Genomic DNA, 16,795 nt, shown 5'->3' with positions numbered 1-16,795 from the left:
CAAATTCCGCTGCCTCCTCTGAGCTCAGCCTACCAGATCTTCAACTTGTCACCAACCTCTTTGTCGTCGTCGCCGCCGCCATCTTCGGACGCCTCGTTTCCGATTCCATCCTCACCCCCGTCACGTGACGACCGCGCTGACGTCTTGCTCTCGCCCTGTTCCCGTCACGTGACGACCGCTCTGGTTGGTTCTTCTCAGCAGGAGGTTTACACCCCCCCCCATTCGCCCGCGTCACGTGACGAAGAGCGACGCGCTCGCTCAGGCCTCGCGCCCCCTCTGCTCCTTGTCGTCACGTGCTTCGGCCTCAGAGAGCCGCTTCCGCTTCTTCTCCCCGCACGTTGGCGACGTCATCGCGCCGCCGCCGCCTGGAGCAGCTGGAGCAGCAGCGTTCCTCCTCCTCCCCGGGCCGCGCGCATCATGGAGGGCGGACAGGGATCCCCGGAGTCCGAGCAGGCCGAGGCCCCGCAGGATATCCAGCGCCTGGCCGACAGTCTCCGCGCCCGCCTCTGCGGCTGGGAGTCGCTGCTCACCGAGGTCCAACGCCTGCTGGTCTGGGAGAGACCCCTGTACAGTCTCCTGACGGCCGCTACACTCAACGGAGCTTTCTGGTAAAGATAAGGACCGGGGGGAGGGGAAGGGGGAGGAGTCACAAAGAACAGCGACCACGCTGCAAGAGGAAGGAGAGGAGAAAACAGAAAAGACCCTCCTAAGAGAGAGAGAGAGAGAGGATTCTGCTATGCCAAATGCACACATACCAAATGATTCCCTTCTACACCTGCAAAAGATTACACGTGCCAGGGACAACTGACCCATGGCCAGAGAGAGAGAGGATTCTGCTATGCCAAATGCACAGACACCAAATCCCTTCTAGACCTGCAAAAGATCACACGTGCCAGGGACAACTGACCCATGGCCAGAGAGAGAGAGAGAGAGAGGATTCTGCTATGCCAAATGCACAGACACCAAATCCCTTCTAGACCTGCAAAAGATTACACGTGCCAGGGACAACTGACCCATGGCCAGAGAGACAGAGAGAGAGAGCCCTAAGCCTGCTGCAAGCTAAATCTGCCAGTGGGCTTTAGGGTCCCCTCCCAAATCTCTGGCCACGTTTCAAATCTAAGCACAAAATAGAAAACACAATTTTCTACCTTTTGTTTGCTTGTTATTTTAGTTTTCAAATCATGTTGGTCCCAGGCGCTGGTTTCTGTTTCCCTCTGTCATCGCAACTCACTCACCAGGGTCTTGTGCCCATGTTCATCTCTCTTCTTTGAGTCCCCTGTACTTCCCTGTCCAGCATCATCAGCACTCTATGTCCCTATCCCTTCCACCTGTGTCCAGCATCACTTCTTTGTGTCCCTAGCCCCCCCCCCCCCCCACACACACACACACAAGTCCACCATCTCTTTTCTGTGTTTTCCTATTCTCTCCCATGTCTACTGTCTTCCCTCTGTGTCCATATACCCCCTCCCATGTCGGGCATTGCTCCTCTATGTCCATATACCATCTGCATGCAGCATCTCCCTGTTGTGCTCCTGTCCCTATGCTCCCCTCCATGCCCATCATTTCCCCTCTGTTTCTGTATACCTCCCTGTATCCAGCTTCTCCCTTCTCTTTCTCCCCGCTGTGTTTTCAGTATTTCACTCCCTCTTCCTTCATCCCCGTGGTTCAGCAGCATCTCTCCCTTCCTCCCTATAGGTCTAACAACTCTGTCCCTTCCCTCCAGCATCTCCCCTCCCACGGGTCCCTTCCCTGCAGCCCCCCTCATGGGTCTATCACCTCTCTCTCCCTTCCGTTCAGCCCCCTCCCCTATGGGTCCAGCAGTCCCCTCCTGTATTTCCAGTGCCCCTCCCTTTCCATGGGTCCAGCAGCCCCCTACTACATTTCCATCGCTGGTGCTCCACCTCACCCCCTCCTACCGTGGTAGCTCTCTTAAGCAGCTAGCCAACAACAATCTCCACAGGCCTGCTTCCTTCTGATGCAACTTCTGTTTTCACTGAACAGACAGTTGAGTTGGAAGCCAGAGAGAAGGCTCCGGAGCAGGCCTGTGGAGATTGCTGTCTGCTCAACTGGCTGCATAAGGTAGAGCTACTGTGGGAAGAGGAAAGGCAGGCTCTGAGAGGCCGGACCCGCAGGAGCTGTAACCGCAGCTTAAGCTTTTTACCATTCCCAGGGTAAGCGGGCCAATTATTTTTTTCTTTTACCGCAGATTACCACAGCTGCATGCCTTTCTCTAGGGGAAGTGCTCTTTGCCATACTAAAGGCAGGGGGAAGAGTCACCTGGCATGCAAAAGGAGTGAAAGGATGTGGAAGAGAAGGGGAGGGACTCCTGGAAGGTGGGGAAGAAAGGCAGAGGAGAAAAACCCCTTATTCCTCAGCGACCCTCCAGACCGGTCAAGACGCGTGGTTATGTCCTCCTACCAGCAGAGGGAGACTGAGAAAACACTAAGCTTTTGAAGCCTGTATATATAACCTGTGCAGAACCTCCACTAGCCAGTATTTTCTCAGTCTCAGCAGAGGTAGCAGTTGACAGCCTGTGCAGTCTCCAATAGTCTGGTGAGGTAGTTTGTCATTGGGTCGTAGGATTTTTTCCTTCCAAACTTTATTCTGTTGCAGTACCCTGTACGTGTGTGTAAAAAAAAAAAAAAAAAAGTGCTTTGGGGCCCTGGGTCCTGTGGGGCCCAGTTTTTCCCCCTGGGGTGTTACACCTATGTTTGGGTCCCTCCCCCTGTGCTGCTCTCTATTTCTGTTTGCTTGGCAGCTTTGTGCCTCGGCTGCTTTCTCAGTATTGTAGCCTTGAGTGCCTTACAATTTCCAGATGCCAGAATTAGAGTACTGTGCCTTTAAGGTCAGTTATTCTATTTCGTTTTGCTTGGCAGCTTTGTGCCTCGGCTGCTGTCTCAGTATTGTAGCCTTGAGTGCCTTACAATTTCCAGCTGCCAGAGTTGGAGTACTGTGCCTTTAAGGGCATTTATTTCTTTATTTTCAGCGGACCGAATGGGGGTTTCGATTCCTTGCTGGAACGAGGGAGCAGCGCTTTCTTCAGTGCTTTTGCAGTGTGAGTGAGTTTTTGGTTTGGCGCGTTTGCGGAACAGCTTTTCCCTTCCCTCGTGGTTTATGGCGGCCCAGCTCCTCCGATGTCGCGCGTGCTTGTGGCGAGGGGTAGAGGCGCCGGGCGCTCAGTGTAGCTTTGCGGTGCGCCTATAAAGGTGGCTGCGGCTCCCCCCGTCTTGACCGCGGAGGGATCGATGGTGTCGGGAGTCTCCGGGTCAGCGGGAGCGTAGGCAGGGCTGCTGTCAGTGGGAACAGTTTCGGCGGGAACGGCCGCCATCTTGAGTCCGACGCGGCCCGTGGAGCCAGCTGTTTTTGGGCCTGCGGCCTCCGTTTTTGGCACAAAAGGGCCTAATGACGGTCCAGGAATGGTGGGCTTTCCTCCAGATTTTGTCTGGACGCGGTATCAGGCCTGGAGATCGGGCCCCCCCCCCCCCCCCAATTGGAAGAGGGGGCTGTTTCCGTCTTGGCTGAGAGACCACGGTTAGAGTGGTCAGAGGACAGGCAATGTTTTTCTCCTGTAGCTGCAGAAGCTGCACTTAGTGATCTGGGGGAGTCAGATGGAATTGATGGCTCTCAGGAGCAGGATTGTTGGATTCCTGGAGAGGATCCTTCAGTAGTGCGGATTTTCCATAGAGATGAGCTGTCAGAACTCACAGATCAGGTGTCATCCACCCTTCAGTTTGGTCCTGAGGTGGCTTTGGGGGAAACTGTCCAAGATCCGTTGGTGAAGGGCATTCAGCGTCAGGCGTGATCCTTCCCTATGAACAAGGATCTCCGGGAGATGATTTGACAGGAATGGGATTTGCCGTGTAAGGTGGCAAAGGCAATGGCGAGGCTTTATCCCCTCCCTCAGGACGATAGGGATTCCTTTAAGGCTCCCACGGTAGATGCAGTAGTGACGGCAGTAATTATAGCTACGGCTATCCTGGTTGATGGAGGAATGGCCCTCCGTGATCCTCAGGATAGGAGGTTGGGATCTTTTCTCTAGCGTAGTTTTGTTTTGTCGGCTCTAGCCCTGCAGGCCTCGGTTTGTGGGGTTCTGGTAGCTCGGGCATGTTTTCATTGGGCCGAGAAGCTCCTGGATGATTCGGTAGATGTTGGTTCTTCTGGGGGTCAGGAGTTAGCCAACTTGGACATGGGTTCATCCTTTTTGTCTGAGGCTTTTATGATTTGTTGCGTACTTCAGACAAAAAATATGGCTATGGTTGTGGGTCTCTGCCACTTAAGGGAGCTATGCTCTTTGGAGAAGATTTGGACAGTTAGTGTGAGGTCTTAGTGATACCAAGGTTCTATGGCTTCCAGATTTTCGGTTCAAGGCAGGGGCCAGAACTAGTTCCTCGGGGATGGTTTAGGGAGGCTCAGCGGTATAGGCCGGGCAGATCGAGTGGGACCTACCCCTAGCTGTCTCATGCTGGCCCAAAGAAGGGTGCAGCGGCTCCTAAGGTGACCATAGCACGGTGGTTGAAGGAGGCGGTTTCATCTGCTTACTTGGTGAAGGGTCCTGTGGTGCCTAGGGGCTGGTCTGCTCATTCCACTAGGGGAATGGCAGCCTCGTGGGCGGAGAATAGTATGATTTCTCCGTTAGATATTTGTCGGGCTGTGGTTTGGTTTTCGTTGCATTCCTTTGTGAAGCATTATAGGATTCCTGTGCATGCAAAGGACAAGGTGCGCTTTGGGGCAGCAGTTTTGACCTCTGGCCTTAGTAGGTCCCTCCCGTAAGTTAGTTACTGCTCTGGTACGTCCCACGCGTCTTGACCGGTCTGGAGGGTCGCTGAGGAAGGTGAAATTAGATCTTACCTGCTAATTTTCTTTCCTCTAGACCCTCCAGACCGGTCAAGAGCCCGCCCTGTCTGTATTGGAGGCCAGGAGGTGTGTTTGTTGGATAATTCTTGGCTGCTGTAGATTGTTGTTTCTCTAATTGCAGACGGTTTATTTCTGTTTTGTGATAGGAGTCCGGGACAGGTGGGGCTCTTCTTTGATAGTCCACCTGTAGAAGCCCAACTGTTTTATCAAAGGCAAAGGAACATGTTTCCGTAAGAGCAAGCGGAAGATGTTTCTTGTTTTTGCAGTTTACTGTGACCACGTACAGGGTTGCTAGTTGTTGTTAGTGTTTTTTGTTTCTCTGCTTTGTCATGGTTATACTGGCTAGTGGAGGTTCTGCACAGGTTATATATACAGGCTTCAAAAGCTTAGTGTTTTCTCAGTCTCCCTCTGCTGGTAGGAGGACATAACCACGCGTCTTGACCGGTCTGGAGGGTCTAGAGGAAAGAAAATTAGCAGGTAAGATCTAATTTCACCCTATCATTTATTGTTTAACTTTTGCTATCCCACCATTGTTGCAAATAAAAATTGTAGTAGCTAACAAATACAAATAACATCATTTAGGAAAAGAATAACAATTAAAAAAGTAAAAGACCATCCATAACATACAATCGTCATTCTTAAGTTGCTAAAACCACTAATACACTAAAAACAAAGAAATATATCCATAACTAAAAATCTGGTAGTTCCCTATGTGCTACACAGGAAACACCGAAGGTGATTCAAGGAGGAGGACTGGGCAATGTTCTTAAATACAGAATTTATTGATCAATCTACAGACTCAACACGGCTGTGTTTTGGCCAACGGGCCTGCCTCAGTAGTCTAAATACAGAGAACAAATAAAAACGGTCACAAAATGAAAAAATAAATGATTGATAAAAACTGTTAATGACAGACAAAAGTTAAGCAGTAGCTTAACTTGACTAAAACATAAGCTGTCAATTAAAATAACATGAAAAAGTGGAAAATATGATAAACAGCAAGTAGTGTACAAAAGCCGATTAATGTCAAGTTAAAAACAGTCTAACAAGTATAAGGTATCAACAGTAATATGGAAATTTTGATACAGGTATATCAATAGAAATCAAACAAAACATGGAAAAGAAAATAAGATGATACCTTTTTTATTGGACATAACTTAAATTTCTTGATTAGCTTTCGAAGGTTGCCCTTCGTCAGATCGGAAATAAGCAAATGTGGTAGATGACAGTATATATAAGTAAAACATCCAAGCATTTCATTGACAGTCTAAGGGTGGGGGTGGGTAGGAGGTATGCATGGGAGCATCAAAGCATTTCAGAGATAGTCTAACAGGATGGGGGTGGATAGGTGAGAGGAGGGTGATAAACAGAGCAATACAACTTTATGGTTTATAATGGGCTAGAAAACCCAGATCTTTAAGTCCTGTTGGGTGTCAAAATATTCAATCATTCTGACTTCAAAGGGTTTATGTTCCTGTATTGTTTTAAAGTTACCTTTCAGGATTCTTACTATGAAGTCACTGGTACAGTGATCTGGTTTTGTAAAGTCTTGACCCACAGGGGTGGTCAGTTTGGGTATATGAAAACATAAATGGCAATATGCAAATGTAAACGTAACGTATATGAAAGCGTAAATAACAGTATGCAATAATGTACCTCTAAATGCTTCAACTCAAACTAGGATTATGAAATCCTGGATAGGACATATACATATGCTAATCCAATTATATCAATTTGTGTAGTATGTGCAAGCTGTTTCCTGTGCGATTGGAAGTCTGCGAGGGTTTTTGTTCTTGTGTATACGTTGAGTTCCTTGTATGTGCCATTGAATGAAAACCAGACAAATCAATGCTTAAAGGAGCAAGAGCTCCTTACGTAGCAAAGAAGAGGGGAAGGGAAGTGCGCCTTGAAGTGCTGGAAGAGGAGGCACTAGCCACATGACAGGCTGAGGAGAAAGAGTGAAGGAAAAGGTAGGAGGGCTCTGTCAATCTAAGACGGTGGGAAGGAGAACCTTTCTTGCCGAACCTTAGAGGGCAGAATAAAATAACAAGGTAAGTGATGGCAGGTAAAGACCTGAACAGTCCATCCAGTCTGCCCAACAGTCTCATTTATTATCAATTCAAGATTAAATCAACAATGAGCGTGCTATTATATACTTGATCATTGCCTTCTTTTGTTGTTTCTGAGACATAAGTCCATCTTGCTCTGTCCTTATGTTCCAACTACTGGAGTTACTGTCAAAGCCCACTCCAGGCTATCCAGATCTGTCGTGTCATTTGCAGGACACAGACTGTAAAAGTCTGCCTGGCACTGTCCTCACGTTCCAGATTACTGGAGTCTCCATCAAAACCCTCTCCAGCCCATCCTAAACTGGATTGCTATATGCGGGACATAGACTGTACAAGCCAACCCAGCACCGGCCTTAGTTTTTACAGCCAGAGTCGCCATCTAAGCACCTCTGGACATACCATTGATTTTCTAATTAGATATCCTTTGTTCACTCTATCAAGCTTAGAAGGGAAGAGTGAGGAATACTCCTATGACACCCCAAGAGCTGGGTGGGAAGAGCTGTAAGTACTTAAGTATTGCTATACTGAGATAGACCGAACGTCCATCAAGCCCAGCATCTTGTTTCCAACAGTGGCCAATCCAGGTCACAAGTACCTGGCAAGATCCCAAAACAGTACAATACATTTTATGCTGCTTATTCTAGAAATAAGTAGTGGATTTTCCCCATTTTAATAATGGTCTATGGACTTTTCCTTTAGGAAGCCAGTCAAATCTTTTTTAAACCCTGCTAAGCTAGACACATTTACTACATTCTCTGGCAACGAATTCGAGTTTAATTACACGTTGAGTGAAGAAATATTTTCTCTGATTCGTTTTAAATTTACTACTTTCTAGCTTCATTGCATGCCCCCTTGTCCTAGTATTTTTGGAAAGAGTAAACAAGCGATTCACATCTACCCATTCCACTCCACTCATTATTTTATAGACCTCTATCGTGTCTCCCCTCAGTTGTCTTTTCTCCAAGCTGAAGACCCCTAGCCACTTTTAGTCTTTCCTCATAGGGAAGTCGTCCCATCCCCTTTATCATTTTCGTCGCTCTTCTCTGCACCTTTTCTAATTCCACTATATCTTTTTTGAGATGTGGTGACCAGCATTGAATACAATATTCGAGGTGCGGTCGCACCATGGAGCAATACAAAGGCATTATAACATCCTCATTTTTGTTTTCCATCCCTTTCCTAATAATACCTAACATTCTGTTTGCTTTCTTAGCCACTACCGCACAGAGGGTTTCAAAGTATCATCAGCATCATCTGCCATTTAGATGCCTAGTCTCCCAGTCTCGTAAGGTCTTCTTGTAGTTTTTCACAATCCTCTTGCGATTTAATAACTTTGAATAACTTTCTTCTGTCATCAGCAAATTTTAATTACCTCACTAGTTACTCCCATCCCTAGATCATTTATAATCTGTTAAAAAGCAGCACAGACCACTAGGGAACCCCACTATCTAACCTCCTCCATTTGAGAATAATGACCATTTAACCCTACTTTCTGTTTTCCATCCTTTAACCAGTTTTTAATCCACAATAGAACACTACCTCCTATCCCATGACTCTCCAATTTCCCCTGGAGTCTTTCATGAGGTACTTTGTCAAACACCTTCTGAAAATCCAGATACACAATATCAACCGGCTCACCTTTATCAAACTTCCAGGAGGAATGTCAAGCAAATAGAGGAAGCATGCATGAAGAGCCCATTGCTAAACTATAGGGCTGGGGTGGGACAAAATGGCCTCCTTCAAGTAGATGGATGGAGGTAGGCAGAGCTCCGGAAAGAAAGAGCCTCCTTGGTGTGGGGGAAGTACAACTCTGCTGGTCTAAAGCAGGGAATAGTCCTCTGAGAAGCTGTAGACTTTGAGGAGGGGAAGAGCCGCCTATTTCAGGGCTAGGGGGAATGAAAAGCTAGTGCCAAGCGGGAAGGGGGATTAACAGTTCTGACTTTTTCTCCTTGTTTCCCTTCCTTATGGAGCGGTACCACATGTGCTCTTCAGCCTCCTGGATCCTCTCCTGTTTGAATCAGAGTTGTGAGAGAGAATATAGGCATTTTCTTTAGTATCCCATCAGATACCAAGGCCTCGTTTGATTCCAGTTGTACCAGTACACTGAATGCCAGCCACCAGCTCAGATTGTGCTTTTTTTGCCTTTGTTTGCTCACTCTCTCCTAGTGAGTCAGTGTGTGTTTAAGATATCTGGCCTCTTCTAATCCTGTTCTCCTTGAAGAGTCTCCTTATTTACTTACACGTGTAAAGAGTATTATCCTGTTTCTACTGATTATGCAATAGTTTCCTTTGGTTTTCCTATTTCTATGTTTGGATGTATTTTTAAGGGGTTTGAAACATGCTCTTTCTAATGAAAATGATTAAAAAGAGTTTCCAGAAGGTCTTTTTTTTTTTGTAAAAGTGGGCTAAAAATACCCTATTTTTGGCGTTTTTGCAAAAATCATCAACTTTACACTCAATTTACTACTACTGCTACTACTACTTAACAGTGCTGTACAAATTAGCAAAGAAGGACAGTCCCTGCTCAAAGGAGCTTACAATCTAAAGGACGAAATGTCAAGTTGAGGTAGTCTAGATTTCCTGAGTAGAGGTGTAGTGGTTAGGTGCCAAAGGCGACATTGAAGAGGTGGGCTTTGAGCAATGATTTGAAGATGGGTAGGGAGGGGGCCTGGCGTATGGGCTCAGGGAGTTTGTTCCAAGCATGGGGTGAGGCAGAAAGGGCGGAGCCTAGAGTTGGCGGTGGTGGAGAAGGGTACTGAAAGGAGGGATATGTCTTGAGAGTGGAGGTTACGGGTAGGGACGTAAGGGGAGATGAGGGTAGAGAGGTAAGGAGGGGCTGCAGATCGAGTGCATTTGTGAACTAATGGAAAATATTAGGAGAATGAAATTTTATATTCGAAAACCTTGTGTTGATGTTGTTGTGTGCAAAGTTTCACATTTATCACACCTTTAATTCCAGAGATATAAAAAGCCAAACTTTACAATTTTTTCGTGCCGCAAATTTTTCGGACCAAGTTTTCTCCAAGTTTTCTTCATGGAAATCGCTCATGAAGATTTTTTTTATTATTTTGTTTAATAGAGCACAAAAAGTTGTTCAAGATGGCCAAGTTTTGTTTCTCTCAACAAAATATTGCCGGAGATACAAAATCTCAAAGTTGCCGAAATCTCTGAGTCATACCATAGAAGGATGCAGTATGGGGTCAAACAGATTACTATATCTCAGCAAGTATTGTATCGGCGAACGTAAAACTTTACCAATGTTCACTGGGGACATGTATGAATGTTCACAGAAAATTTCATCTAAATCCGTGATGGTCGCGCAGGGACCACCAGACACTTGACATGGAGTGACCCAAGGGCAGAAAAGAATTGAGTCTGGACGCCAAAGCCGCCGCCAGTATCTTGACATCCTGATGTAGTAATGAGATAGGCCTATAAGATCCCACAAGATCAGGATCCTTTCCCGGCTTGGGGAGGACCGTGATATAGACATGATTCAGGGAAGGGCCCATAGTGCACGAGTCTTTCAAATCTTCACACATTGGGATGAAGGAAGAGATCACCAGATCCTTCAAAATTTTGTAGAATTCTGTACTGAGGCCGTCCAGACCTGGCGCCTTAGCCAACTTCAATTGCCTAATGACTCTCTGCACCTCAATCCCTCGCAGCGGTGCATTGAGAAGCGCCAGTTGGTCTGGCGACACTGATGGAAGATTCACTTTGGCAAAGAACTCCTCGCAACTTTCAACTGAAAAGGGGTTTTTACCATAGAGGCTGGTGTAAAAACGGGTAAACTCCTTCTGTATAGCGTCCCTATGTGTGTGGGTTTCCCCTGCAGCATCCCTAATTCGGCCGATGTAACTTTTTGCTGACCTCTGCTTCACTAAAGAAGCCAGCAATTTACCAGTCTTATTACCCCATTGGTGTAGGCAATATTTATAGAGCTTGACACTGTAGAGCGCTCCGGAGTCCAGCACCACCTATTTCTTTACATCAAAATAGGCCTTGCGGGATACATCAGATGGGCTGAGAATAAAAGTTCTCCTAGCGTCCCCCAATTGCTTTGTAAGATCACAAATCTTATGCTCCCTGTGCCTATTCAAAGATGCAGTGTACACTATGATTTTACCTCGAAGCACCGCCTTAGCTGCTTCCCAGTAAACGTGAGGCCCCACTGACTGAACATCATTCTCAGCAACGTAGCCCAACCACCCCTGGCGTAGATATTTACGAAACTCCCAGTCTTGGTAAAGAGCAGGGTTCATGCAGCAGCGGAACGTGTTCGCCCTATCTCCCCACTGTAGCTCAACCCACACTGGGGCATGATCAGGAACAGAGGGCCCCTATCCCTGCCTGAACAGCCCCGAACCAGAGAGTGCGAAAGCAGGATCTAATCCAGGCGTGCATGGACTCCATGAGGGTGGGAAAAAACATGTAATCACGCTCATCTATATGATACAAGCACCAATAATCCACCACCCCCAGCTCTTGAATAAGGAAGTTTACCCCTTTCCCTTCATGGTCTTTGGATGGTCTTTTGGGCAGCTTGCAATCTATCAGTGGGTCACTAGTGATATTAAATTCCCCTCCCAAGATTAAGGGATATTCATCAAAGGCGGCCAAGCGTGCTGCCAAAATTGTAAAGAATTTGTGTGAATATGAATTAGGTGCGTAGATGTTGCAAACAGCCACCCGCTTGCCTTGCAGTAACCCTGCCACAATTAGAAACCGACATAAAGCTCATCTGTTCCTGTTCATTGGAGTTTCCCGTAAAGGGCTAGCGGTGTCTAAACCCACCATTTCTAGGTGGCTTAAAGATGTGATTGTTTCCACTTATCTTTCTGGGAAACCTATTCCAGAAGGAGTGAAAGGCCAATCTACCGGGGGGGGGGGGCAAGCTGTGTCATGGGCAGAGCGCTTCTTAGTGCCTCCTTTGGAAATTTGTAAAGCAGCAACATGGTCCTCCTTGCATTCATTTCCTAAATATTACAGATTGGATATTCAGTGTTGTCAGGATGCAGTTTTTGGTGCGAATGTTCTCACGGCGAGTTTACTAGGGTTCCTTCCATAAAGGTACTGCTGTGTTACTTCCCATCAGTCAGATTCTGGGCCAGTCCGGAGGGACGCTAAAGAAGGAGAAATTAGTTTTCACCTGCTAATTTGCTTTCCTTTAGTCCCTCTGGACCGGCCCAGATCCCTCCTCCTAATTGCTTGAAGAGTTGAAGTTTGGATTTCGGTTTGTGGATTTCGGATGGAGCTGCTTTGTGCAATTGCAGTTTCTTATTTCCGATCTGAGGAAGAAGGGCGACCTTCGAAAGCTAATCAAGAAATGTATTAAGTTATGTCCAATAAAAAAAGGTATCATCTTATTTTCTTTTCCATGTTTTATTTTGTTTGATTTCTATAGATTCTACATGGAATGTTGCTATTCCACTAGCAACATTCCATGTAGAAGTCGGCCCTTGTAGATCACCAATGTGGCCGCGCAGGCTTCTGCTTCTGTGAGTCTGACGTCCTGCACGTACGTGCAGGACGTCAGACTCACAGAAACAGAAGCCTGCGCAGCCTTCTAGTGAAATAGCAACATTCCATGTAGAATCTCCAATAGTATCTATTTTACTGTCATAGTAATGCTTGAAGGTTTTCACTTATATACACTGTCAGCTAGCACATTTGCTTATTTCGGATCTGACGAAGAAGGGCAACCTTCGAAAGCTAATCAAGAAATGTATTAAATTATGTCCAATAAAAAAGGTATCATCTTATTTTCTTTTCCATGTTTCATTTTGTTTGATTTCTATTGATAACCTTTAAGAGTGGACTAACACGGCTACCACACTCCTCTACTTAAAATAAAAAAGAGGAAATGTGCAGCAAGTATACTTATGCAAGAGGCACATACTTATTGATTGTATGTTGTTGGTGGCTGCTCAAGTTTCCCAGATGCACAGAATACGGTTCTTCACTTTTCTTCTTCTGCTTTGTTATGATAATACTCAATCTATCCCTAGCTAGCCAGGGCTCTTATTGGCTCTCTCTGTCGGAGTTCAGTCTCTACCTGCTGGAAGGCATGCACAACCCATCAGTCAGGTTCTGGGCCGGTCCAGAAAGGAAATTAGCAGGTAAGAACTAATTTCTCCTATCCAAGAGTAACATCAGTTCCTGTCTCGTATTTGTGATACCCAAGGCTTTTGGGAGAATGTTCTATGGACAGATGAGTTAAAAGTGAAACTGTTTGGACAGCACAGATCCCATTATGTCTGGTGTAAAGCAAATACAGCGTTCCACAGTAAGAACATCATACCAACGGCCAAAAATGGTGGTGGAATGTTTGCCATTATTGAAGGAACCATAAATTGTGCCCTGTGCCGGAAAATTCTTGAGCAGGATGGTCCATGAGCCAAAGCTGAAGCGTAATTGGGTTATGCAGCAAGACAGTGATCCAAAACACAAAAGCAAATCTACATCTGAATGACTGAAGAGAAACAAAATTAAAATTACTACTACTACTTAACATTTCTAAAGCGCTACTAGGGTTACGCAGCGCTGTACAATTTAACATGGAAGGACAGTCCCTGCTCAAGGAGCTTACAATCTAAAAGACAGGTGTACAATCTAAAGACAAGTGTAGAGTCAATCTGATAGGGCAGATAGATTGGGGGGCATACTATATTTCTCGAAAGGTTAGGTTGCCGAAAGCAGCATTGAAGAGGTGAGTTTTAAGCAGAGATTTGAAGATGGGTAGGGAGGGGGCTTGGCGTAGGGGTTGAGGAAGATTGTTCCAGGCATAGGGTGAGGCAAGGCAGAATGAGCGGAGCCTGGAGTTGGGAGTGGTGGAGAAGGGTACTGAAAGGAGGGATTTGTCCTGTGAGCGGAGGTTACGGGAGGGAACATAGGGGGAGATGAGGGTAGAGAGGTAGTGAGGAGCCGCAGACCGGGTGCATTTGTAGGTGAGGAGGAGAATCTTGAATTGAATGCGGTATCTGATCGGAAGCCAGTGAAGTGACTTGAGGAGAGGGGTGATATGAGTGTATAAGACGTGCGGCAGCGTTCTGAACGGATTGAAGGGGGGATAGATGGCTAAGTGGGAGGCTGGTGAGGAGTAAGTTGCAGTAGTCAAGGCGAGAGGTAATGAGAGCGTGGACCTAGTCAAAGTCCTGACTTGAAACCAATAGAGATGCTTTGGCAGGACCTGAAACGAGCAGTTCATATGTGAAAACTACAAATGTCTGAATTAAAATAGCTATGTAGTTGGTTGGAATTATTGCTGTTAAAGATGGTGCAACTAGTTATTAAGCTTAAGGGCACTCACTTTTCGCATGGCTGTTAAATAACTTTGGGCCCCGTTTACTAAGGTGCGTTAGCGTTTTTAGCGCGTGTTAAACGCTAGAGACACCCATATATTCCTATGGTTGTCTCTAGCGTTTAGCGCACGCTAATCAGCCGTTAAAAATGCTAGCACACCTTCAGCGTGGCTTAGTAAACAGGGCCCCTTGTTCCTTAAATGATGTAATAATTTAAAAACCGTATTGTGTTTATTGGGTTCCCTTTGTCTAATAATTCATATTGTTTAAAGATCAGAAACCTTTCAGTGTGAAATATTTGCAATAATAGAAATCAGAAGGGGGAGGAACTTTTACACATCACTGTATAATCTCCTGTGTAGAGGTGTCGATGTAAAAATATTTTCCTCCTCCCATTTCCTTTTGAACGTCCCACCTTTCATCTTCCTGTGACAACTTCTTCTCCTTGAACAACTTGTCCTATAGATAAAACTTCTTTCAGGTTTCTTATGAAAGCCTGTTAGACAAAGCTGAGTCCATTGAGATTTTGTAGGGTGCATCTGATTGCTGGGCGGTGTGAGAATAATTCTTAAGTAGGCTAGGAAGGGGTTTGTGTACAGCGTTGCATATGTCTAGTAGCACTATAGAAATAAGGGGTAGGGTTAGAAAGTTGTCTGCTTTCTGTGTGAATGCTAGGTATGTGTAGGGCAAAAATGTTCCTTGCACACTATTCATTCACACAGACACAAGTTGGGGGGGGGGGGGAGTTCCTGTCATTTCAGGTTAGAAACAAAATGACCAAACAAAAGTGAGGGAATCCAAAGCACACAAGGAGTCTTCTGAATGGGGTATACCAGAAAATGTTTATTCACATGGAGGCGTGTTTTCAAAGCACTTGGACTTACAAAGTTTCATAGTAAGCTATGGAACTTGGAAAATGAGCCCTCTAGTGTCCTATGTGAATAAACATTTTCTGGTTTACCCAGTTCAGAAGGCTTCTCGTGCTTGTTATGTTCTCTAAAAACAAAATGAGAAATGTCATTTTAAATGAACACTCATCCCTAGTAGATGCAGCTATGACAGGGCAGTGAAACACCTTTTGGGTTGAGGGAGGGGGCAGAAACAAGCAGTCTTTCACCCCTGCCCCCCAAGCTTCCTAGTTGCTGATAAAAGGTTGGTCAGGGACCTGCAGTCCTGGCATGACCTTAGCATGTAGCAGAAGAGGCAGGATGGGTGACAGACCCTAGGCATTGCGTATGCTATAATTACAAAGATTCTTCTGTTGAGTGCTGCTGTTAGAGAAACAGCTCATTATTCCAATGTCATTTTAATGATGCCTTGTCTTAATTTAGATTGCCCTTTTTCTTTCTTTATGGATAAACTTGGCAGGGCAGAGTCCTGCTTTTTCCATACTGCAGTGGAGATTTGTGGCCTGAGTGAGGAGGGTCAGAGTCCTTTCTGCTGACAGATGGGACAGTTTTGTCTCTGTGCATATAACGTCTGTCCTCATCGCATAGGACAGTGAAAGCATGAAAGTTTTCAGAATTGCATGAACATTTGCAAACAACTTGCAGTGTAAGGTATATTTATTGGAATTTATTTACCGCCTTTTTGAAAAAAAATTCACTAGAGAAGAGGAAACAGTAAAACTAGAGGACATGAATGGAGGTTGCAGGGTGGTAGACTTAGGAGTAATGTTAGGAAATTATTTTTCATGGAGAGGGTGGTCGATGCCTGGAATGCCCTCCTGAGGTGGTAGGACAAAAACGGTGACTGAGTTCAAAAAGGCGTGGGATGAACACAGAGGATCCCTAATTAGAAAATGGAAGGTATTTAAAAAAAAAAACAACCCTAAACTTAAATGGCTGCATGTGTGTGGATGTGTCAAGTGATGCTTAGATGTCAACTCCAGCTGTGATGAAGTAGGGCCGATACCGGGCAGACTTGTACGGTCTGTGTCTCATACATGGCAATCTGGTTTAGGATGGGTTGGAAAGGGCTTAGACAGCAACTTCAGTGGCCGGAACATGACTACATTGCTGGACAGGCTTTTACGGTCTGTGTCCTGCAAATAGCAAGACGAATAGGCTGAAGTGGGCTTCGGCAACTCCAGCAGTTGGAACATAAGGACAGGGCCGGGCGGACTTCTGTGGTCTATGTCCCAGAAACACCAAAGACCCATAATCAAGTATATAATATTACGTTCATTGTTGATTTAATCATGAATAGATTGTAAGCTCTTTGAGCAGGGACTGTCTTTTTGTGTATGGTGTATAGCGCTGTGTATGCCTTGTAGCGCTATAGAAGTGATAAATAGTAGTAGTATTGATTATGAGTGTGACTGGATGAACCATTCAGGTCTTTGTTTGCCGTCACTTACTATGTTGCAGCAGTGTACAACAATAAGTCAAATATAGGCAACAAACAATTATAGCAGTAGAAGTATTAAAATAACAGTACATAGTACAATATAGTGTGTTACATTACAATGTCAAAACAGTACATAATGTTACATTTACTAGACAGCATAGAGTGTAAGCACTTGAAGTAACAGGAGATTAGGAAATAAGAGAACTAATTTAATTTAAA

The 16,795-nt window shown here is 45.6% G+C and overlaps 1 protein-coding gene across 1 annotated transcript in view; it reads left to right on the top strand.

Annotated features, from left to right (window-relative positions):
• The first annotated feature begins 344 nt into the window (after positions 1-344).
• Positions 345-16,795, top strand: part of RETREG2 (reticulophagy regulator family member 2) — a 74,271-nt gene continuing 57,820 nt past the window's right edge. Inside the window, exon 1 of the mRNA XM_030210940.1 lies at positions 345-608. Coding sequence (XP_030066800.1) covers positions 418-608 — 191 coding nt within the window. The 5' untranslated portion in view covers positions 345-417. The remainder of the gene's footprint in view (positions 609-16,795) is intronic.

The sequence above is a fragment of the Microcaecilia unicolor genome, chromosome 7 (assembly GCF_901765095.1).
Source record: "Microcaecilia unicolor chromosome 7, aMicUni1.1, whole genome shotgun sequence".
NCBI lineage: Eukaryota > Metazoa > Chordata > Amphibia > Gymnophiona > Siphonopidae > Microcaecilia > Microcaecilia unicolor.
Note: the sequence above shows the minus strand (reverse complement) of the source record. Positions and strands in the feature narration are given on the sequence as shown.